At 43.7% G+C, this 23,640-nt stretch overlaps 2 protein-coding genes and 1 non-coding gene across 19 annotated transcripts in view; 2 read left to right on the top strand and 1 right to left on the bottom strand.

Annotated features, from left to right (window-relative positions):
* The window catches only part of SEMA4F (ssemaphorin 4F), a 31,419-nt gene extending 9,861 nt beyond the window's left edge, over positions 1–21,558 (bottom strand). For 2 of the 4 annotated variants that reach the window (XM_038561647.1, XM_038561645.1), the window contains exons 1-7: positions 21,404–21,558; positions 17,343–17,436; positions 16,507–17,008; positions 14,143–14,294; positions 13,450–13,509; positions 13,120–13,218; positions 8,347–8,440 (exon numbers count right to left, since the gene is read on the bottom strand). In XM_038561647.1, coding sequence (XP_038417575.1) covers positions 8,347–8,440; positions 13,120–13,218; positions 13,450–13,509; positions 14,143–14,294; positions 16,507–17,008; positions 17,343–17,414 — 979 coding nt within the window. In that variant the 5' untranslated portion in view covers positions 17,415–17,436; positions 21,404–21,558. The remainder of the gene's footprint in view (positions 1–8,346; positions 8,441–13,119; positions 13,219–13,449; positions 13,510–14,142; positions 14,295–16,506; positions 17,009–17,342; positions 17,437–21,403) is intronic. The other 2 variants (XM_038561648.1, XM_038561646.1) reach the window with 2 other exon arrangements.
* Positions 18,260–18,362, top strand: LOC119864074. The gene has a single exon (XR_005372859.1). It is a non-coding gene; the product is annotated as a U6 spliceosomal RNA (small nuclear RNA).
* Positions 21,467–23,640, top strand: part of M1AP (meiosis 1 associated protein) — a 75,954-nt gene continuing 73,780 nt past the window's right edge. For 13 of the 14 annotated variants that reach the window (XR_005372537.1, XR_005372535.1, XR_005372536.1 and 10 more), the window contains exon 1: positions 21,467–21,583. The gene's annotated coding sequence lies outside the window, so the exon portion shown is untranslated. The other variant, XM_038561662.1, reaches the window with a different exon arrangement.

Genomic DNA, 23,640 nt, shown 5'->3' on the forward strand with positions numbered 1-23,640 from the left:
GTTTTGAGTGTCATAGGAACCCTGGGGAGAACAGAGTGGCATTCCTTCACCACATACTAGGTCCAAGCCACTGTGCCATGTGCACATCATTGCCTCCAAGAGCTCCCACCTGAGTCTGGAAGACAAAAGTATATTCAGACACCAGGAGGCATGGATGAAGAGATGTGTAGGGGAGCACAGAGGAGAACCCAGCCACATCTAACCAGGGAACAGCATCCAAGAGGTAACATCTGAGCTGGATCTGAGGAATGAGCAATTTGCCAGATGGATGTACTTCAGGGAGGACGACAAGCAGGTGGGGAAGAGGGGAGCCGTGTTCAAAGATGTGGGGTGCTCCCCATGGCTGCAGCTCTCAGGGGGCAGCGGGGGTTGCTAGGCTAGTGAGCAGAGGTGAAGCTGGAGGTGAAGAGATGGGCACCCAGTCATGAAGGGTCTGCTCTGCCATGCCAGGGAATGTGGACTTTCTCTTACAGATATGAGTAAAACTGCAGATTTTCTTGAGGAAGAGAGTGACATCACCAGTTTTGAGTTTTCAGGAGCTAATGCTAGTTCAAAGGCCATTCACAGAATCCAGGAAAGATCAGAGGGGCTGGAACTAAGGTAGCAGCAGAGGAAATAAAAGGGAAAGGGAGAGAAGGAAGGAAGGAAGGAAGGAAGGAAGGAAGGAAGGAAGGAAGGAAGGAAGGAAGGAAGGGAGGGAGGGAGGGAGGGAGGGAGGGAGGGAGGGAGGGAGGGAGGAAGGAAGATTGGGGGGCTATTTCTGAGGCAGAATTGATTAACAAGATTTGAAAATCAACCGAACATGAGATGTGAAAGAATGGAATGAAAGAGTGTCTTTAAGGTCTCCAGTTTATAAGATCGATGACAGCAGAGGGTGATATTAGGATCAAAGTCAGGAAATGATAGGAGAAAGCCCCTAAAGGAGGTAATTGGGACTCTAGATGTGGAATGTGCTACAGCTGATGTCCCTTCAGGATATCTGGTTGGAGACCCTGGAAGGCAATCAGACAGAAGGGTCCAGGCAACAGGGCCAGTCCAGCAACCTGGGAGTCAGGCTTCAGCCATGCCATGAACATGAGAGCCAGGAAGAAAGAGGAAGTGAGAAAAGATCTCTGGGAATACCATCATTTAAGGGGAGAGGCTACTGAAGACAACTAGTTAAATCAAATCAGAGACACTAGAGGAGCAAGAGACTGGTGTGCTGGAAGCTGGTGCTTGGGAAGCCCAGCCAGAGCCACGGGGACTCACACCCCTTGAAGGAAGCATTGAGAAGTAAGGCCACTCTGGTGGGGAGTACAACCATCCTAGGGTCACAGATGCCTGAGTAAAAGTGCACGTCTCAGGTACTAGAAGAATAATCACTATTTTCATACAAAGCAAAAAAGGGTCAAAAAGCCTCTGAGGGCAGCAGCAGAGGGTTAGGATGGGGAGGGTAGACTCTTCTATCATTGGAAATTGTGAAAAGAATTCAAGTGTTCTGAAACTTGGAAGGCCTGGCTTTGGACCCTAAATACTTACAAGTAGTATGATCTTGGGCAAATTAGCTCCAGGTACCTCAAACAGAATGGAGATAATGCCACCCTCCACTCAGAGTGGTGTTAAGGGTTAAATGTGATACAAACATAGAGCCCACATAAGGCCTAGTGCATGGGTGGCACCCAGCGCATGTGAGTTCAGGCTCCTTATGAAACCTCACAGACCACAGGCTTGAGCTGTTGCCAGAGGTGGAGGAGAGATGGACCATAAAATGGCATCCTATTGCCTCCCAGAGTATTTCAGGAAGGAGAAAACCAGGTTTAGGGCATAGTCTGGCAGCACTTGGAGCAGCACATGCCAACCCCCTGTACTTCCAAGGTGGGGGGAAAAGTTGATACAGAAGCCAGAGTTACAATGAAAAATCTCCCTATAAGCATCATACACAAAACACTCTAAAACCCAAACTCTGGCAGACACTGTTTCTTGGACACCCTGAGAATGAAGAGAGATCTGTGGAGGAGACAGTTATGAATATGTAGGAGCATGATTGGGTGTATGGCGGGGGGGGGGGGGGCGGACAACAAACAAATATTTTGCAAGGACCCAGCAGTAGATGGATGTAGAAGGTCCCAGAAGTTTCTAAGGGATCAACAGGGGCAGTCAGCTACTCTGGAGCTTAGAATTGCTTAAGAGCACAGTTATTCAGAGGGAAAGAGCAGAAGGTCGCTGGCACTGAGTGACAGGAGGAGGGGTCAAACACTTTGGGAGGAAGTAGCAGGGTTCCAGTTTTTCCAGGAGTACCAAAGGGCTTGTAACACAGTCTCAGTCTTTCTCTCTCTCTCTCTCTCTCTCATACATACACACACACACACACAAAGACACACCCCAAGGAGAAGGAACAGCAGCCACTATGCTCATGAGGACAGGAGGACACAGGATCACCACATGTCCTAGATTCTCCAGGACAGTCTCAATTGCAAATTGATGCTGCATTGCTCATATAATAAAATATCCCTGTATGTGAAATCATTGGCAAGGTGGATCCCATAACGGATCGATTCAGTAAACATTAAAACACACATTTGCTTTGACAAAAGATAATGGGCAAAAGAGAGTGAGGCCCACAGTGCTGAATTCAGTGAGCAAGGTGGTGAGAAAAAAAACACCCGGCATAATATAACCCCATTTTTAAAAAATATGTATATGTCTACAGACGTAAGACAGATTGGAAGGAGCTACTACTTTACAATGTTAATATTTATTTCTGATTAATAGAATTACAATGATTTTTATTTCCTCCTTTCTACTTTTTTGTACTCACTGAATGTTTGTTGTAGTTACCATCTTTTTACTTTTATCATCCCCCAAATTAAGATATTTTTCATTTTGGAAATACTGGGGAAGAAAAAAAAAAAGGACTGAAAGCCACAAAAGATGAAGCATCACAACCAAAGAAAAGTCACAATGATGTGTGGAAGTAGATCTCTCTTTGCTCAAGTGCAAGGCCTGTGACATAGGCCTCCCAGACGTGTCAGCAACCCAACACTGACAGCCTAGGACACTGCCATGGCTCTGAATATATCACTACACCCTGGGGTTTCAATTTTTCACTCTGATACCAAAATGGCCACTTCTAAAGAAGATTTACAATAGGAATAATCATTCATTAGCTTAAAAGAAAAGGAATTTTAAACGTGCCCTGGCCTTCCTTTCTCCACTCCCTTTTCTTCAAAGTCAGAGCTTTGCAGGATAGATAGCTCCTAGCCCAATATTCTTCATCTCCTTATCTAAGGATTAGGCCAGCTGGATACTTGTTTTTTTTATACATAACAGCCTACTATGAAGATATAATTAGGTAGTTGGAGATGTAGTTTTTATTCTACCCTTCCCTCTGTTGGTCACATAGGATTACTAACTGTGTTGTTTCAGTGTGTGAATGCTAGTCTTGGGGCAAACACACTGAATTTAAGAGGTAGGCTTGACCCCAAAATGCTGGCAGCACCCTATCTGGAACATTTGCAGTGCTTCTTGGCAGATGCAGTAATCGCAAGATGCAATGAGATCAGAGATGATAAAACATAGTACAGATTCCCAAAGAGAAAAAGCAAATACTCCCTCCTTCTGCTCTTCTCCATAAAAGTCCTATTCATTATAGGATGTGATAAGCAGAGCCAAAGGATGACCGACTGCTGTCTCCAGCTGTGGTACTTGGGAGGGTAACAGTACTCAGAGGAGGGGACATAGGTGGTGGAACAGGTTTTGGGGGAGGTGAGTGAGGATGAATTCAATTTGGGACATGCTTATTTTGAGATCTCTTTGGGACATCTATGTGGAGATGTCTGGAAGGCAGTTGCATATGTGGTCTGTAGCTCCAGATAATGTCTGGGAGGTATCAGGATGCAGTGGAAACAGAATCAGGGAGGCTGGTTGAAATCACAACCACATAGGATGAGAAGAGAACAGGACCTTGAGAGGGGGCCCAAGGAACCCCAATGTTGAAAGGACGAGTAGAAGACTAAGACCTTCTGGGATCCCTGAGTGGCTCAGCGGTTTAGCGCCTTCCAGGGCGTGATCCTGGAGTCCCGGGATCGAGTCCCACATCGAGCTCCCTGCGTGGAGCCTGCTTCTCCCTCTGCCTGTGTCTCTGCCTCTCTCTCTCTGTGTCTCTCATGAATGAATAAATAAAATCTTAAAAAAAAAAAAAAGACAACTAAGACCTTCCAAAGGAGACAGACAGAACTGCCACTGTTCTTAGGCTATTGTGAACATTACTGTCAAAATATTTGCATTTTTCCAGGTTAGAATAGTATAAAAACAGACACTGAGAAAAATTTAATTTTATCTATGTGCAACATAAATAAATGTCATATTTGAAGACAAGATTTCTGAGGCTTTTTCCTAAATAAATGCAAGTACCAATAAACACATGGAAAGCTGTTTGACCTCATTAATTGAGATGCAAGCAAAAATATATAATATTGGGCTCTGGAGGTGGTCACTGTGTATTTATTAAGTATATTACTTGGGACTGACATAGGGTGCAATGAAAGAGAGCCTCTGGTCAATACTGGCAAGACTAACTGGAGGGCAATTTGGCCAAATCCACCAAGTACCATAAAAACCTTACACCCTTTGGCCCAGCGATTCTACTTTCTGGATTGACTCATACGCAATTAATTAGATTTGTGTAAAGGATTTGCATAAACATTTATGTGAAAGGATTTCCTCTGTGGCAATATTTATGAAAGCAATAATTTATTTTACATTTTGAATGTATAATTATATGGAAATAGGACTGTGCTACATTCAAGTGATGGAAGAGTATGGAATCACTAAAAATCATGTTTTGAATAATTAATTCTGAGAAAATTTCAGTATATATTAAGTAAAATATTCATGATAATTCCAATATGCATGATAATATCACACAGACACAGTAGAAGACAAGACTCAAAAATAAAAACACTGATTACTGAATTACAATAAACTTTTCACTTCCTTCATTATATATTTCTATATTTTCTCAATTATCCACAATGCACACTAATTTTTATAATTTAAAACTAGAAATGCTCCTGCTATTACATTCTAATATTATTTTCATTACTAAAGGTTCTTCTTTTTATTTCAACATACCTCTATTATCCTTACGGACATTTTTACAGATCCTAACTGGGAATTTAGGTCCTAGTTCTTACATAATGTTGTCACTCTTTTCTATGCTGCTATTTTCAAAACAAAGGGGCAGCAGAGTAATCAACATTGAAAATGCCAGTGAATACTGGCACTTATGTCAAGTGTAAAGAAATTTAAATTATAGCCCTTTAAAGTACGAACTTCAGAGGAAAACATGTAATATTGGTATTGACTATGATTTGGATCGAAGAAACATGGAGAAGCTAGCCATTCTAATCTGTTAGAAAGTGACTTATCATTTCCATCAATTATCAGCTGAAAGGCAACTTGAATTTTATTATCCGAAAAAAAAAGACTTGAAACCCTTTTTCCTTTTTGAAAATGTTCTTTGTTATACGATGATCTTATTTGTGAAATTTGTGTTCTTAAACCACATGCTAATGTGAATTCACTTGCTGACTGGACCACAGAGAGATTACATACAGAAGGTTGAATGTAAAGATTACTGCTTGAAACAAAGAAAGTGTGTTAATCAATTACCTTAGACTGATATAATTGAGAAGTCATTTTGTTGATAAAAAATTATATAGACTCAAGAGACAACTGCTAAAACTGATAAATCTTTCTTAATGACCCAACAACTGGCTCAGAGTTTTGCCAAAGACCTTTGATAAAAAGCCAAGAAAACTATTGACTAAACTGTTTTTATGCAAACATATATGACTATAAACAAGGTCTTGTCAATTTCAATTGCCGATGGATGATAAAAGGACAAATTATGTATTTACTAGATTTAGACTTATGTTCATTTTCAAAAACTTTTGTCATTTTATTACTTTTCAGAAAAGGGGTGTCATTCACTCTATGACTAAGAATGATTTAATTTGTATAGCTAGCTTTTAAGACGTTTCCTATAAAGCCATGCATAAGAAAAAAAAAATTTCACTGTTAGAGCTTGTGTCCCAAATTCTGTTTTTCCTAAAATGTAGTCCAAAAGAATGGGTAAAAATTAATTTTATGATAAAGCTCACAACAAATATCAGTGAAGAAAGGGAAAGCAATACAATGAATGCTACTAAGTCAACTGATTAGTTAATTGGGAAAATTAATTTAGATCTCCATCTCATGCCATGCATCAAAGTAAGTTCCAAACAGATCAAAGAGTTAAACATTTGGGGGGAAATTTTATAAGAAGAAAAATTTTTATCTGCTTTATAACTAAAAAAGGATTTAGTTTAAAAACAAATGTAACCACAAAGGAAAAGATATAGATTGAAACACATAGCCTACCTGATAATTGGCCCAAGAATATGAGCAGAAGATTTACCAAAAAAGAAATAAAAATAAGTACTAAAAATATGAAGAATGTTTAATTCCACTAATATTCACAGAAATGCAAATTAGGGGTGCCTGGGTGGCTCGGTTGGTTAAGTGTCTGCCTTTGGCTCAGGTCATGATCCCAGGGTCCTGGGCTCCCTGCTCAGCGGGGAGTCTGCTTCTCCCTCTTCCTCTGCCCTTGCCCCCAGCTTGTTCTTTCTCTCTCTCTTGCTCTTAAATAAATAAATAAGATCTTTAAAAAAAAAAATACAAATACAAATTAAAACAAGGTGCCATTTTTTTTTTAATTTTTATTTATTTATAATAGTCACAGAGAGAGAGAGGCAGAGACACAGGCAGAGGGAGAAGCAGGCTCCATGCACCGGGAGCCCGACGTGGGACTCGATCCCGGGTCTCCAGGATCGCGCCCCGGGCCAAAGGCAGGCGCCAAACCGCTGCACCACCCAGGGATCCCACAAGGTGCCATTTTTAGCCTCAAGTTAGCAAAGATCTTTCAAAATGACAATATCATTCTAGTAAAATTTATTTGAGAAGAAAACAAAACACTCTCATTCCAGCTGATTTAGAGTGTAAACTGGAACACTCTTTCTAAAAACTCAATTAGCGACAAATAATGAGCCATAAAATGTTCACACCCTTTGAAATAGTAATCTATTTCCAGGAATCTTGACACAATCTAAAATGAGAATAAAAATTAATGCACAAAAACATTCATTACAGTGTGATGGGGACTATCAAAAACTTTGAGGTAAATTAAATTTGGAAATCAAACTTATATCAGTGATTTGGGATTGCTTAATTAAATTATAGTATGCTCACAGGATGGGTAGCAACAGGTTGTTAAAATTTTTCTTCACAAAAAAATTTTAAATCATACAGAAAATGCCTATGATATAAAGTTACATGACAAAATTCAAAACTAAATCCATGTGGCATGACATTTAAAAGCCCACAATCTATGCACACATAAAATTTCTATTAACCTGTTTTTGTACACTATTGTAAGAAAATGGCTGGATTCTCACTGAATTTGAAGGGTGTGCATGAGGTGGTCTGACCTAGAATATAGGCTACATAGCATACAAACAATTCACTTTGTGGCCACTAAAGAATTACATAGTCAATCTCCAAAAAACGATGTAGGCATCAACAGTGACTGAACCCCTGCACACTTGAACTGTATACAGCTTGGTCAAAGGAAGTAACAGCAGGAATTTATTTAAGTCATTACTGATGATGGATTTCTCTGAGCAACAAAGAGCTGCCCAGCAAAATTTAAGTGCCCGAATATAAATGCAAATGCACACACACATATAATTAAAAAGCTAGAAAGAAATATCCTGCAATATTGGCAGTTGTCGTCTGATACTTTAGAGGTGTGGCAGACATCAGACACTAAAATTCCTCCCTTCAGTCAAACTAGTCACATTATTCAAGGGCTCAAGAGCCACATGCAGCTAGCAGCTATCGTTTTAGACAGCACAGACATAGCACATTTCTACTGTCCTGCAAAGTACTTTGGACAATGCTATTCTACAAGGCTTCTTAGGTTCTTCTTTATACTTCTCCTAAATCTATTACAATATGCACTGTAGTAGATTCCTCTTATAAACAGGGGTGGGGGGGAGCACCATGAGAAAAGAAAACAAGGTTAACAGAGCAAACACTCACATTCACAGTGCAGAGGATACGTACTCGAGAGAAAACCCAGGGGCAGAATCTGGGAAAAAGCAAGAGGACACAGGCACAGTGGGGAGAAAAGAAAAGGCTAGAAAGAGACATGGGAATGATAGACATTGCAAGGAAAGGAAAGAAAGGACACAGAAATTCTAACAGCAGTGGGGGGGAGGAGGCAATTACAGCAAGGAGCCACAGGGCTGGGCTCTCCCCACTCACCAGCCATTACAGCTGCTGACCGCTGAGCTGGCTCAAAAGGACATTTCCCCCGGCCATTCTCAAGTCTTTCAACCTGCTGGAAACTGGACACATCCTATAGACCAGAAGGGGGCAATTGGTTTAGGGTCACAGAAAGGCTCATGGTGAGAATTACAAAGATGGTCAGATGAAGGAAAAGCCCAATTTCCATTCATCTCCCACTCACCCGCTACCAACCCGAGCTCCCAGTCTGCTATTCCTGATTCCCCCACCCATTCCAGCATTTACCCTCTCTGCCATCCCCCTTTACATCAGTTTATTCCTCCATTCCCCTGGTACCAATACCCACATGCCCTGGTGACAAAACACCGCAGATGGCCCTAGAAGACACTAAGAGGCCAAGAGGCAGATCCTTCCTCTGAAATGCTAGGGTTTGCAACTGACTGGGGACCATGTGACAGGACAAGGACAATGAAGGGAAGAAAGCAGGTCTGCTGAGGACTAGAGCTCTTAGGAAGGATAAAGAAGAGTGCAGGACGATATGAGACCATCTCAAGTCCTGGGGCTGAGAGAGAAGGGCCATCCTCCCCCTACTCCTACCCCAAGGACAAAAGATAGGACCAGAGTCAAGGATACATAGAAAGGAAGAAGGGAATCTGCAAAGTCAATGAAGACCTGAAACTCAAGACAGAATTCACTGATTTGGCAAGTAACTGCCTTCTTCATTCAGGGACTATAGCAGACCCAATCTGGACACGAGGCAAGAGATGTAGGAGTCCACCAGGGCCAGCCAGGAGTTATCTTACCTGAGCATCCAGCATGAAGACAGCCTTCAAGATAACATTTAAAAACGAAAACCAGGGATGACTTCAACCGGAAACTGGCAGGGAAGTTAAGTCTGGCTGGTCAGGAATCAAAGTTATGGCTTAGAAGAGCCAGACACAATACCTCTAGTTCACTAGGGAAGGTATGTAGTGTTGCTGGAGCCTGATTACATCAATGGTAGTTGGAATAGCAAAATAGTTCTATATCCCCTGAGTATAAAAATACTACAGGCCCATTCTGATGGCTCATCTATTGGCTATAGTTAGTAAGTAAGGTTTTGTTTTACCAAAAGAGCCTTGAATAAGTCCCATTAAAATTAGATGTGATCTGAGGTTCCCAAAAAGGGAACACTGGGTCAAGACAGTCTTCTGGAATGAAGGGCCCCACAAAGGCACAAGCATCTCATCTGTGTGGCAGTGGGAGCAATCTAGCTTGAGAAAAGAGATGGATGACAGCTCAGCAAGAGGGTGCCAAGATGTCTGGGCACTGTGGACAAAGGTTAATAATACATTCTACGGTGGCTCTTCTTACCTCTCATCTCAACTACAGCAGCAACCGCCTTCTCTCCATACTACCTAGCTTTGCTCCTAGTTTACTCTCATATCCACCGCAGATTAATATTCCTACAATATCAGTCACTGCCTTGATAAATTTTTAAGCAAGAGAATGACAAAATGACTCACCATTGCCTAGAATATAAACCCATTAGCCCAAATTACTTCCTAATACTGCTCAAAATGAATACTTTCCTCTGACCAAACCCAGATGGCCTATTATTTCCAAAAAACAAATCACACTTTCCCATCCCCGTGCCTAAGACTACTCCCTTACATTTCAGCTAGGACTCTTTTCTCAGTGCTCATCCTCCTAACCTTTATGCAGCATCTGATATTTTTTACTTACTCCCTCCTTCAAATATCCTGTCTTGATTCTCTTAGAAGTCTACCCTCCTCCCCCTAACAGTTGCTTCTCTATCTCCTTTGGTTGCTTCTATTTTCCTTTCTAGCCCCTAACTGTGTAAGGATCAATCCTTAGTCCTTGTCACATATACTTAAATGACCTCACTCATTCTTATACTTCCAGCTAGACTTTCTATGCAAATTATTCCCCAAATTCTCTGAAAGTCTGATGCCTTCCAATCTCTGGTCCATGTCTGCCCTTGGCTGCTGGGCTTCCTCACAGAGATGGCCTATCAGCCCCTTAAAACTCAGTATGTCAAAATGAGTCCTCATCTAGTTTCCTCAAACAGCACCATTGTATTATCTAAGTTTATAATATTTAAGCAAGTTAGGCATTAACTAGACAGGTCATGATTACTGTCTTGTCAAAGTGACATTTAATTAGGGTCTGAAGGGGGACAAGGCCACTCCACTACAGTCTCAGTCTGAATGTTGAGAGTCTTCATTGTATCATCAGTTGTAGCAAAGGCAAGTCCCTCCAGCTGAAAGACAGAGTTAGGCAGGAAGGTTCTCACTGAGTTGTAGGGGTGGAATCTCCACATCCTTTGGTTCTGGCCAAATAGGGTACAAGACAGATAAAGGACCACCTGGGGAAGGTCCTTTATCTGTCTTGTACTCTTCTTGGCCAAAGAGGGGGAAAAAAATAAAAGTAAAGATAGTTCCTGTTACATGAAACAGGACAAATGTCACAGGACATTGAAGCCACATAAGGTCTTTCTGTGGTGCATGCTGGACTAGAGGGACAGGGTAGTGGAGCAGAATCAGACATAGCTGGATTTAAATCTTGGCTCTGCCTCTGCCAGCTATCTAATATTAGACATGGTACCTAACTTTTTGGAGCTTCCATTTCCTTGCTTATAAAATGGATATAAATAATACTTAATATCACGGTATGGTGCTTAGAACTAAATTCAATCTTGAATGTCAAGTATTTAGTACCACACCTGGGACAGAGTATACCTTCAACTGGGAAGTCTTGTCATTGCTATTGTTAAGTCTAGCATTTTTCTCTGTTAACTGCTAGAATTCCCTCAACAAAGCAAACTAAAATATTCTCCTCCAATGTCCAATGAGCTATCACTGAATGGTAGCACTCCACATTGTCAGAGCTGGTAGGTCCAGTGCTTGAATTTTGTTTTGTAAAAACCTCCATTTCTCTGAGCAATCAACTCTGAGTGGGTTGTTGTGTCTGGATCAGCTAGTCAAAGCTCTTACATAATAGTTACACATGGTCTCAAAGTCAGCAGTCTGAGACATGAGAGGTTTGACACTAAAGCTAAAGCAAGAACTTGCTTAAGCATACAGGAGTTGCCAGGCAGCAGGATAAAACAGTAAAGGTAAAAGAGAGCATTCAGGAAGTCTAGAGGGGAGTCTTAATATAACAGCTTGAAGAGTTAACACAGCTAATTTTGGGGTAAGGGGGCTGTGCCCTATAGTCTCCTACAAACAAGCCTTGACCAAAGGACGGTTCTTTGCACAGAAGTAGACCCCTGGCTTCATTCTGGTTGCTGATTTCTCTCAGAAGTGGATGACCGACCCAAGTCACACCAATCCTGACAGGATATACAGAATATTTTATGCCTAGATATTTAGAATCTAGCAGCCATTAGGGTCCCCTTAGATAGCCAAGGAAGAACATAAGGCCCTAGGAGACTAACTTGAAGTGATCATGTTGTCTACAAGCCGTGGCACTGGAATTCACACCCATGGGTTCCCCATGGAACCATTTTCCCTATAGGAAAAAGACCTACAGGGCAATGGCAGTTCCACCACTACTTTCCAAGCTTTGTGAGAACTGTAAGGAAACTATACCCTCAATATCACTTGATAGGATATAGAGGTTTTCAATACCACCGCAAACTGGAAACCTTCCGAAGATGAGGAAGCTATCCACACCCTGGTGGAGAGTCTTCTATCCACATCGTGAAAAGGACTCGACTAAATCCCAACCAACCCCAGGGGCAGCTGGAGGGACTGACCAGGGCAATTAAGCATATACAATTATAGCATTCAAAACCAGATATATGAGGATGGTCTTCAACAAGGAGAACTTTGGACATAGACACACTGATGAGATCCAGGTGGCAAGGACTACTACAGTTTGCAGAAGGATCAAGTCAAAATCTACAGTTAAGGATCTGAGCCAGGACAGGGAGTCATTGCAGTCCTCCTATTGTTCCTTGGAGCAGAAAGGGAAGCCACTGAATACAAAGAACATGGGAGGCTTTTAACTCATCCTAGGTTCTTGTCACAAGCATGTGCTGGCAGAGGACCAGTGACTGGCTATTGGATTGCTGATGGGAAAAGCTGAGGGTTCAAAATCATTAAGACCTTCCTGAGATGCTACCAGCCCCATTAACTCTAGACACCATGACAAACCTAAACATAACTAGGAACATATATGTCCCAAGCCTGCCTGAGTGTGACGGTGGAGATGCCCAGGGCTCCAGCAGCAATGAACAGGACCTAGAAGAAAAGGTGACTGACAGAGTGCCCACTTCGAAGGCCAAATCCAGAGTATGGGGCTGGCAAGTACTATACTGGTGGGCAGTGACCTCAGAAGCCATGACAGCAGAACGTAGCAGCCCACACAGAATGAAGTTGGCAGGAGAGGTGGGAGAAGGGGGTAAGAGACAGTCACACACCATGGGAAGAAGAAGCAGGCATGGATTGTGCTGATTAAGAAATGGACCTCAGCTCCCTGGACAAAACATACACAGAGCAAAGGAAACATGAGTTACCTCTAAAGTCTCTCCTGGATTTATCCTCTCTTATCCCTAATTCCCTTCACCATCCCTCTTCTCTCTTTACTCCGTATACCTCACCTTCTACAGACAACCTCCCTCCCCTCCTCCCTTTCCTACCCCCCTTCCATGGCAGACAAAGGCTCCACCCTGTGAGGACATCCCTCACCCCCAATGTTTATCATGCACAAGTGTTGCCTTAAGCATGCCTCCCATCAGGGTCACTCACAGAAAACCCTTCCCATCCTCCCACCCCTGTCACTCACAATAACCCCGCACTTCGGATCAAAAGCGAAGGTGCCACAAGTGAGGAGGTGAGAGGCATTGGCAATGGCGAGAATCTGGACAAAATTGTGACATTCGTCCTGGGGGTCAGAGATGATTAGAGAGAATCAGAAGCAGCAGGTACGAGGAAAGGTAGGGTAGTGTCAGGACAGTTAGATGCAGCTCTGGATCAGAGATGACAGGTGATGCCATGGTGTTAGAGTCCCTGCCTGGGCCCACTGGGATGGAAGCACTGCAGGGGACAGACACAGACTTAGGGCTGGAACTAGGTTTCAACTGACACTCAGGACAGGGACAAGATTCACACCTACCTCCTTCTTGCCTTTCTTCCTACAGTTCTGTCTGTGGGCCTCAGGCACCATCCAGTCAATCTGAGAAAGGAGGAGTAACTGTTTCCCCCAGATTCTTCCCAAATTCCTTCCAAGTCAGGGTAGGTAAAACAGTCCCATAACCTCCATCAATTTGAGAACTTCAGAGCTCCTCCCACCCCCACCCGACCATCACCACCGATCAGAGCACTATTTTTTGAACAGAGCACTATTTTTCGAACCGGAGGTCTCCACCCATTAACCAGTAATGAAATAAATTGCTTTTATTTTTAATGAAATAGAATATATCAGAATATATCACATATAGGAGAACAGATACTGTTTCAAGAAAGGGTTCTTTCAATATATACTTCTACTAGGTCAAAATGTATATTTCTAACTAAGGGGTGGTCAAAAAAGTTTAAAAGCTACTGCCCTAAAGAAATGACCTCCTCCCCAACATGAGCCTCCCTCATGGCCTCCCCAGTCACCATGACCACCCCTTCAATCACCCTTAGGAAATATAATGAAGTTAATATTCTTCATCTGTTCATCTTCACCAACACTCCCCCTCCTACCACCACCACTGGTACATATTTGGTTATTATGAACACCCCCACCACCATCAATCCCATAAAACCATGTATCTAATCCCATGCTGTGGGGTCTGCGGTCCTCCCCACTTTCATCTCTCACCCTGCGAGGTCTCTCCCCTGAGAAGGGCAGGGATAAAGCGAAGACTGTGTCCCGAGTGCCGACATAGAGTGTATGGGAAGCAGGATCCACAAGGAGGACAGAGTAATTGTACGTCTGAGGGACGCTGAACCGGGTGAGATAGGAGTCAGCCTCTGGCAGGAAGAGAGGGTGAGAGAGGAGAGTGATACCAGCCATTGCTTCATAAGGGTTGGGTCCATAAGGGCAAAGCCAAAGGGCTCAATTTCTGTTTTCTCCCAAGTGCCATTTATTTAGCAGCCATGAGGGGGAAAAACAGAGCTTTGACAGGCCAACCACCTAACCTCCACAAAGTGAGAGAACTGATGAGGCCAGAATACTTAGCACACAGGGCAGTCAAATATGCTTTTTCTGTAAAAATAGAACACTTTATTAAAATATCAGCATAAATATTAAGTCTGTAATCTCTATTCATGGCAACATGATACATAACTTGAAAATACTGTAGAAGGTACAAGTACTTTCTAAATTTCCTTTTTTTAAATCCCTACTTACTAGTAACTTCTTTTCACTTAGAAGGGAAACGATTCACTCTTTTCACCAACACTTTAGGAGACTATCTCCTATCTCTCCCACTGCTCTTGTCCTTCCCAATCCCACCCTATTTCCACCCAGAGAGGTAAAGAGTAGGCAAGAGTATGTGCTTTGTAAATGGATCAGCCCAAGCTCAAATGTGGCTCTTTCACTTACCAGCTGTATGATCTTGAATAAGTTACTTGCCCTGAGCATCACTTTCCTCATCTTGTAAACACCACCAACCAGGCTTGTTGACAGAATAAAATGAGGTAACATAGGAGGAAGCAACTGACATGGACTATGTGTTCCACAAACGGTTCCTTTCTTCCCTACTTAGACTTGTGCTTCATTTGGGCCAAATCTAAACCTCATAGCATCATTCAGAACTCTATTTAAAGATTATAACAAATAAGTTAGCATGTATTTACCTTCTTAGCTCACTCTGGGGCCCCTACCCCTGCACCAACACAGCTCTACTCTACCTACTTTATCTGCTCAGCTACCATCAAGTCAGACAGAATGGCTATGAGCCATTCATTCCTAGATGTGCTGATGTACAGAGCCCCTCCCACCCCATCCTCCCACACCCATGTTCATGTCTATGCTGTGCCTGCCTATTCTCTCATGCTCATCATAAGCCCTAAACACCCAACCTCTCTTTATATCCCCAACTCTGTTTCACCTTGCTATCTGGACTTCTCTGCATTTCTGGTTATCAACCCAGCCAGGCAACCTCAGTTCTCTTTTGTGGCTATTGCTTCAGCACAAACAAACCCCAGTCTCTGACCACAACTTTGTCTTCTTAATTCATAGCAACCCAATATGTCACTAGTCTGAAGTTTAGCCTCTACATTACTATTACCCACTTGTGAGGTTTTGCCAACAGGCTGTCCTCTCAGCTTCACTAGTTTTCTCTGCACAAGGCACTAACACTGTCCAGTAAGAAGAAAACAAGGTCTGTGGCCATGCCCGTGTCCACCTCAGCTGAGAGCCTATTAAGTGTGAATCACTCCAATAACCATTTTTAACCTTGTGGCATCCCCTGGCTTCTTCCACATCTTTTAAAAGGACCAAATCTCCTTTTTCCAACCCCCTCCCCCTTCGGAATACTTTAAAAATCATTTAAACAGAATTTTAAGTCAATTCACTGAACAGTTTCCCAACATCCAATGCAGGGAACGGGTAGAGAGAGCAGGGAATGCCAAGGGTTACGATGGATCATGGATCAAGAGAATGGGAGTTGCTGTCAGCTGTGAGAGGCCTGAGAAGTGTGTTAGAGACAGGAGGGCTGCCAGCAGGGCAAAAGGCTTGCAGGGAGGTATAAATGAGGATAAGGAGGGACCGGATTTGAGAAGTGGGCAGATGCAAATGCTGAGATGGAGAAGGATGGATGGCTGGACTAGAATGAAAGACCAATGAGTTTGGAAGAAGAATGGGCGTCAAGCTGGCATGAGGGACACAGGTGTATGTTCGGGAAGAGGGAACTCCGAAATGGACGACCTCAGAAAGCCCCTACCCCATCATAGGCCTCAGTGGCCGCGTCTGCACGGTGAGGGGCTTGACCCTTCCGCGGTCAAGGGGCAGCCGGAGCCGCCCGGGCGTGTCTCGGGAGCGGAAGCGCGACGCGGGGGAGCCGCACCGCGTAGGGGGTCCTGCCCCGGCCCGGCGGGGCGGAGGCGAGACTCGGTGCGCTGCGCCGAGGGGCCCCAGAGCGCCTGCCGGGGTCCGTAGGAAGGCAGCTGGGTACCGGCACCTGCAGGCGGGGCCTGGGAGCCGCGCGAAGGGCTGAGGGCGAGGGCGCCCACGCCTTACCGGAGATAGGAAGCGAGGTCCTGGGCACCGAGCGGGGGACGCGGCCGGATGCCGGGCCGCTCAGCACCGCAAGCAGCAGCAGCGGGAAGGGCGAGGCCGGAGGCAGCTGGGAGCCCGGGAGGGGCGGTGTGGCAGAAGCCAGCATCTTTGGCTCCGCCGGGCCGCTGGGTGGGGCGCGCCCTGCCACCTCCGCTCCGGGCCGTGGCGCTGCCCGCCTCGGTCCCACTCGGATCTCCTCGGCCCGGTTCGGCCTGCGTCGGCCAGACCAGAACGCAGCCCGGCTCCGCCCCTTCAAGAAGGGACTACTGGTCGGGCCGATTTCCTCCTCCAGCCAATCGGGGTTGGGTGGAGGCGGAGCTAAGGAGCGGGTAAGCCCAACCCAGGTACGGGCGGAGCTAGACCTAGGTGTAGGTGGGAGTTCCACTTCGGAACCGGGCTGACGGTGTGGCTCCAGGTCTTCCAGTGGCGGGTTCGGTCCCCTCCAAAAGCTCGAACGGCCGTACTAAGGGAAAATATGTCATGGATACACACACCAAATTTCTCAAAAGTATTATTTTAGCAAGCATCTAACAAACTGCAAATAGATAATTGCAATGCAAAGTGATTTATGTTTGCTTTCACAATAACGTGAAATAAATGCTCAGATTTAGGTTTTGCCTGAGCAAAACAGGAAGTTTTCAAAGAAGTGACGTGTGAACTGAATATCCAAGGATGAGTACGCCTTCCAGAGCGAGGGGCAAAGACTACCTATGGATATATCCTTTTGGAAATCCTACAGACAAGACGAACACAGGGCCTGAAAATAACTCACAATGTTCCCCCATCCCAATCCTTACCTGCTCCTTCTTCAAGTACTTCATACTCCAATTTATAGCCTTGCTGGTAGTCTTTGCATTCTCCTCTTTCATCCCCCATGTTTGGTTATCTAGGCTGCATAACAAATGTAGCAAATTAACATCAAAATTTAGTAGTTTTTAAAAAACAATAGACATTCATTATCTCACAGTTTCCTTGTGTCAGGAATTCTGCTTAGCTGAGTTGTCTAGTTCCCAGTGTCTCAGGAGCTTTTGGTCCTGATATTGAATAGGGCTGCCGTCACCTGAATGTTTGACTAGGGCCGGACAATCCATTTCCAGGACGGCTTAATTCCATGCCTGGCAAGTTGATAGTGGCTATTGGCAGTAAATCTCAGTTCCTTTCTACATGGACTTCTCCATGGGGTTGTTGGAATGTCCTCAGAATATAGAGTTACTTCTTCAGAGCAAGTGATCCAAAAAAGCAAGGTGAAAGTCACAATACCTTTTATAATCTAGCCTCAGAAGTAAACTATAATAATTTCTGCCATATTCTGTCCCTCTCACAGGCCAACCCTCATGCACTGTGGGTAGGGACTACACAAGAGTGGAATACTAAGATTACAGGGGGCCATCCTGGAGGCTGGCTATAACGTTCACATGTAAGCAGTCATCATGACCTGTTAATTCTGCCTCCTAAATAACTTAAATTTGTCCTTTTCTTTCCATTATTATCATAGTTCATGACTTTATTATTGTTCACTTAGACTATGCAATAGTCTCATTAAAAAAAAAAAAAAAAACCTGCCTCTAACCTCTCCCTTTCCAAATTTCCATCAGAGTAATCCATCTAAAGTGCACACTGTGGTTTATTCATTCAACAGCTATTGAGGACCTACTATGTGGTAGGCATTTTTTTAAGTACCAGAGATAAGAAAATAATTTAATACATAGTTTCTGGGCTTTGGCAGCACATATACTAAAATAGTAACAATACAGAGAAGATTAGCATGGCCCCTGTGCAGAGACACACAAAACATGGTTCCTGAATTCAAATTGCTTAAGTCTAGAAGGGAAAATAGACATTTGAGATTGATACATCAAGTCTCTCTGAAACATTTTTCCTAACACACCAGCCTCAACACAATAGGTCCTCCTCTGAGCTAATTCCTCTGGCACCCATACATGCCTCTCCCTAACTGCTTGTCAGCAATCTAACTTAGACCTTAGTCCCTTCTCTGAACATAGTTTAGATATTGATTTTTTTGTCTCTTGATTTTTTTCAAAAATCTTTTTCAAATTTTTTGACAGCAACATGCAAGTTCTTTTTTATATTGCCACCTAGTCATACTTAAATACATTTGTAATATATTAGTGAAGTAAACTTTCACAAAGTCATACACTATATTTCTTTAATTCAGGAGCTAAACCCCGATATTTTCTATGGCATTGCATTTTATTCTATTTCATTTTTAAAATGTTTGTTGCGACCACTAAATTGATTTTACTATTAATGGGTTGAGATCCCTACTTTGAAAAAAATCATTGCTCTAAGCTGTCTCACTCATACTAATTTAATTAATATCTATTTCTTAAATCTACATATCCAGTTCATATTTTTCTCTTCAGGTACTGACACATACATCTAACTGCCTATGGAACATCTCCACTCAGTATCCTACAGGCACTTTGCTTTCAACATGTCCAAAATCAAACTGTCATCCTTACTCCTACACTAGCCTGGGTAACTGGTAGAACCAACGTTTCTTATATCTGTATATAGCACCATTATCTTTCCAGCTATCCAAGCCAGAATATTTGTATTCATTCTTCAATAAATATTCATTGAATGCCTACTATGTTCTAGGCTCTGTTGTTCTGGCTTCCTCCTAATCAATCTAATTATTTACCAATACCTATTCATTTTAACTACTAAATGTCTCCATTACATCTCTGCAACCCCCTACTAACACCTAATTCAAGCCACCATCATCTCTTGCCTGGGCTACTTCTTACTCCAGTCTTGCTTCCATCACTAGCCACCACCACCCCAACTCCAATCCCTAATCCATTCCTCTCAGGGCAATAGACTGTTCTCTCCAGTACACAAATCAGATCACTTCTCTGCTTCAAATACTTCAGTCCAGCTCGCCACCATACCTTCATTATGGGATGAAATCCAAAATCCTTAATATAGTCCGCAAGACCTTACATATTCTGGCCCCTTATCTACCTCTTCCATGCACTATGCTCTGAACTAGCTGAGCTTCTTCATTTCCTCAGAATTCCCTCTGCATAGAATGTTCTCCATTTCCTTTGCTTGGCTAACTCCTATTCACTCTATTGATTAAGCTCAGAATGATAATCTCTTTCTCTAGGAAGCATGCCCATATATATATATGCAGGTTGCTTTCTTGGCAGTTTGTGATCCTCAGAGTTTAGAAGGGTCTTGAGGAAATTATGTCATAGTTCCCCACATCTAGCCCAATCTTTGGCACATTATCCAATAAATGCTACTCCAGATGGATAAAACAATTTATAGAGGAAAAGAGAAACTTATTGTAGCTGGGAGCAATAGGGATGTGCAAATGGGATATAATTTGCAATTAGAGTGAGGATAGTGTTGGTGTTGAGCCTGCTAAGATAGTTATAGTTATAACAGACCTTGTAACCAAACCAAAACAAGAAAGAGAAACAAAAACAAAACAATGTGTAAGCAAAGAATGACATGATCAAATATATTTTTACAAGAATAATTCTAACATGAGTGTATGGGATAAACTGGAGATTAGAGGCAGGGAGACAAATTTGGAGTATGTAAGAAAGAAGATATGTTGAGAAGCTACACTTTATATTAAAATACAAGAAGTCTCTTGACCAGATTACACCCAGGAGCCTGGGCTACTTCTTCTTCTTCTTCTTTTTTTTAAGATTTATTTATTTATTTATTCATGAGAAACAGAGAGAGAGAGAGAGAGAGGCAGAGGAAGAAGCAGACTTCATACAGGAAGCCCGACGTGGGGACTCGATTCCGGGTCTCCAGGATCAATCCCTGGGCTGAAGGTGGCGCTAAACCGCTGAGCCACCCAGGCTGCTTCTGATTTTACTCTGAGGAGCAGTTGAAGGGAGCAAAATTGGTTTAGTAGGACTAAAACATCGGCAGGTGGCTCTTTTCCTATTGGTTCTAATTTGTCCTGAATCACTTACTGGTAAACTGATTTCCTCTCCCCCTACCTGCACAGCAGCCAATGAACTGGGTGGGGGATGGGGACAGATGACAATAATAAAGAGGGAGAGGGCAGCCCTGGTGGCTCGGCGGTTTAGCGCCGCCTTCCCCCCAGGGCCTGATCCTGGAGACCCTGGATCGAGTCCCACGTCGGGCTCCCTGTGTGGAGCCTGCTTCTCCCTCTGCCTGTGTCTCTGCCTCTCTCTCTCCGTGTCTCTCACGAATAAATCAAATAAATAAATAAATCAAATAAATAAATAAATAAATAATAAATAAATAAATAAATAAATAAATAAATAAATAAATAAATAAATAGAGGGAGAGAGGAGAAAGTGCTTGTCCACTTCTGGTTTGGTATTAGCATTATCTTTTCCTCTCTTTTGGGCTAATTCAGATAATTCCCCTTCAGCCAGAGTTGGAGACCTGACCAGCCGACTGGTAAGGCCCAGGACATGCCTATGTCAACTGGATTTTGTCAAAGGGACTATAGGAATCAACAGCTAACAAGTGGGAATGAGCGTGAGTAGAGCGGGGCAAACCCTCTTGGAAGGTAGAGGTTGGAAAACTTGGGTTTCTTGAAAAGTCGACTAAACTCTAACTTCCATGAGGGCATGTGTGTCCACTGTACCCCAACCATAGCACAGTGCCTGGCACATAGTGTGCCCTCAACAAATATTTATTGAATAAAAGAGTGACCCGACTCAACAAGTGAATGAATGATGTGGAAGAGAAAGGTTAAAGCTAAGGACACAGTGGAGGTGCCACTGGAAAGTCGGGGGGAGGGGCGTTACAGGAATGTGTGACTGGGGACGGGAGTAGGCTAACGAGGAAGTGTCAAGGTTAGCCCAACAGCCTCCACAGAGATCCAAAACCCTACCTCGGGGCCAAAGTGGGGCCATTTTCCCCCGCGGCCTGGGGTCTCGGAGACTGCGGTGCTGAGGTAGACGCCGAGGCGGCCCCGGAGGCTGCGCGCGCAGTGAGCAGCCCTGCGCAGACGACCTCCGTCTGACCCGCGCTTTCCTCGGCGCAGGCGCACTCCGATAGCCAGGAGGCCCAGGTAATGGGGGCTTTGCCTTCCCGAGGAAGGAGTGACAACCTCACTTTTCCCTGCGTGGGGGCAGAAGGAGGGCTGATGGCCTTAGCGGGAGGACAGCCCGGAGCGGGTGGAGAGCGCCGCGAAGGGTGGGCTTGAGCCGAGCCGGGGCGGCCCTCAGGTAGGTGTTGGTGGTCCGGGCCGAGGCAGCGCCGACGCACACCAGTCCTCAGCCACCGCCGGCCGAGCGGCTTCTCCTTGCGAGTGTCTGAAGGGCCGCGACGCCGCGTCCCCTCAGTGGGCGCTCCCAGGCCTCGCGGCTGGGCCGCCAACCTGCAGGCTCGGGAGGCGGAGGCGCCGTGCCTAGGCCCCTCGACCACGCTTTGGGGCCAAGTGGGCAGAAACCAAGACCATGTTCGAACTTCTTGTAAAGTCAAGAAAACAGTGACTCTTTAAGGGCCAAAGAACATGTTTGTTTGTTTGTTTGTTTGTTTGTTTTAACTTAGAAAAGTGAACGTTTTACGGCCCACGAGAACCTATTAGTTAATTTTTATTATTATTATTTTTTAGTGAAGTGCCTCACGAAGGCAGAAGTGCTTAGGATCCAAGGAAAAAAAATTTAAGATTTTATTTATTTATTCATAAGAGAGACGCAGAGAGAGAGAGAGGCAGAGACACAGGCAGAGGGAGAAGCAGGCTCCATGCACGGGGCCCGATGTGGGACTCGATCCAGAGTCTCCAGGATCCCGCCCTGGGCCAAAGGTGGAGCTAAACCGCTGAGCCATCCAGGGATCCATCCCCAGGATCCAAGATATTTTTAGTGTGACCCTGCAAGAGGGAGAACCCATTGAATCGTTTATCACATACAGTATCCTAGGAGCTTTATATAAAGGCTATAGGAAAGCTTTTGTGAGGGCCTATAAAGGGCCCTAACCTATTAAGACCTAAAGTCTGAGACCTAAAGGACAAGTCCGGTTAAGAAGAGTAATGATGTAAAAGAACTTCCAGCAGCTGCAAGGAGCCACAGTGAGAGGCCCATGCGCTTATGGACCTGAAAGGTGCCTCAGGACCAGGATAGGGTGGAAGGGGGGCAGGGGATGGCATGGCATGAGGTTGGAGACTTGGGAAGGAGGTACATGCAGCACTTCGGTGCCAGAATAAGTATTTTGTTCTAAATGTAATTGGAAGCCATTGAAGGACTTTTGGTAAGGGAGTAACTTGATGGCTTTTGGTAGGTCAAGGCGTAGTTCCAGGTTTAACCAATTTGCAGGGAGACACCAATAAGTGGGTGCTTGAGTAAAAATGAAAAGTTATAGGTTGAAAAATAGCCAGATTCTGCTTAGTATTATGCCCAGATACATCAGCTGCATTAATTGATCATGTTTGAAAGTAGAGGGAAGAGAGCTGCCTCTTACCTCATTTGAGGTACGGTCTTGAAATTGGGCTCAAGTGTGGAATCTAAAAATGACTTGTGCAAGCTGAAACCGTTCAAAGTGATCTTAACCATCAATGGGGAAAAGTTACATTTGTCTCAGAACCTTTCAAAACTGTCAAAATGTTTAAATCTGTCATATTATCAGCTATAAGTGGGAAATAAAAAATAGTAAACTCGTACCTGTTGAGCATACTATAATGTAAAATGTTAGAAACATTGGATATCAGAATATTCTATTTCTTTGTAAAAAAATTATCAAAAATAGTTTGAACACTGCTTGTGCTTGTGTTCTTCTCATGGGATAACTTATGATGGAGCAAGCATCCTTTCTATGCCTTAACTGTCATACTGCTTTCTAATTTTGGATCAGCTTCCAACAGAAGCTGGAGAGGGGGACTAAAAGCACTTTCTACATTAAATAAGACCTCTGTCTGGGGGCCTGTCTGTGTGAATCCATGTGTTGATCTCAAATTCAGCATTACATTGATCTCATCCACTTAATTTAAAAGTAGAGTTAAAAGATATGATATGTGCTTTCTTGCTGAATACATTAGTCATTGATTTGGATTTCTAGTTCAAGAGTACTTTTAATAGGTTAGCATATTCATTTACTTATTTGTTCAGCTGTACCCAACACATAATTGGA

Source organism: Canis lupus, chromosome 17 (genome assembly GCF_011100685.1).
Source record: "Canis lupus familiaris isolate Mischka breed German Shepherd chromosome 17, alternate assembly UU_Cfam_GSD_1.0, whole genome shotgun sequence".
Lineage (NCBI taxonomy): Eukaryota > Metazoa > Chordata > Mammalia > Carnivora > Canidae > Canis > Canis lupus.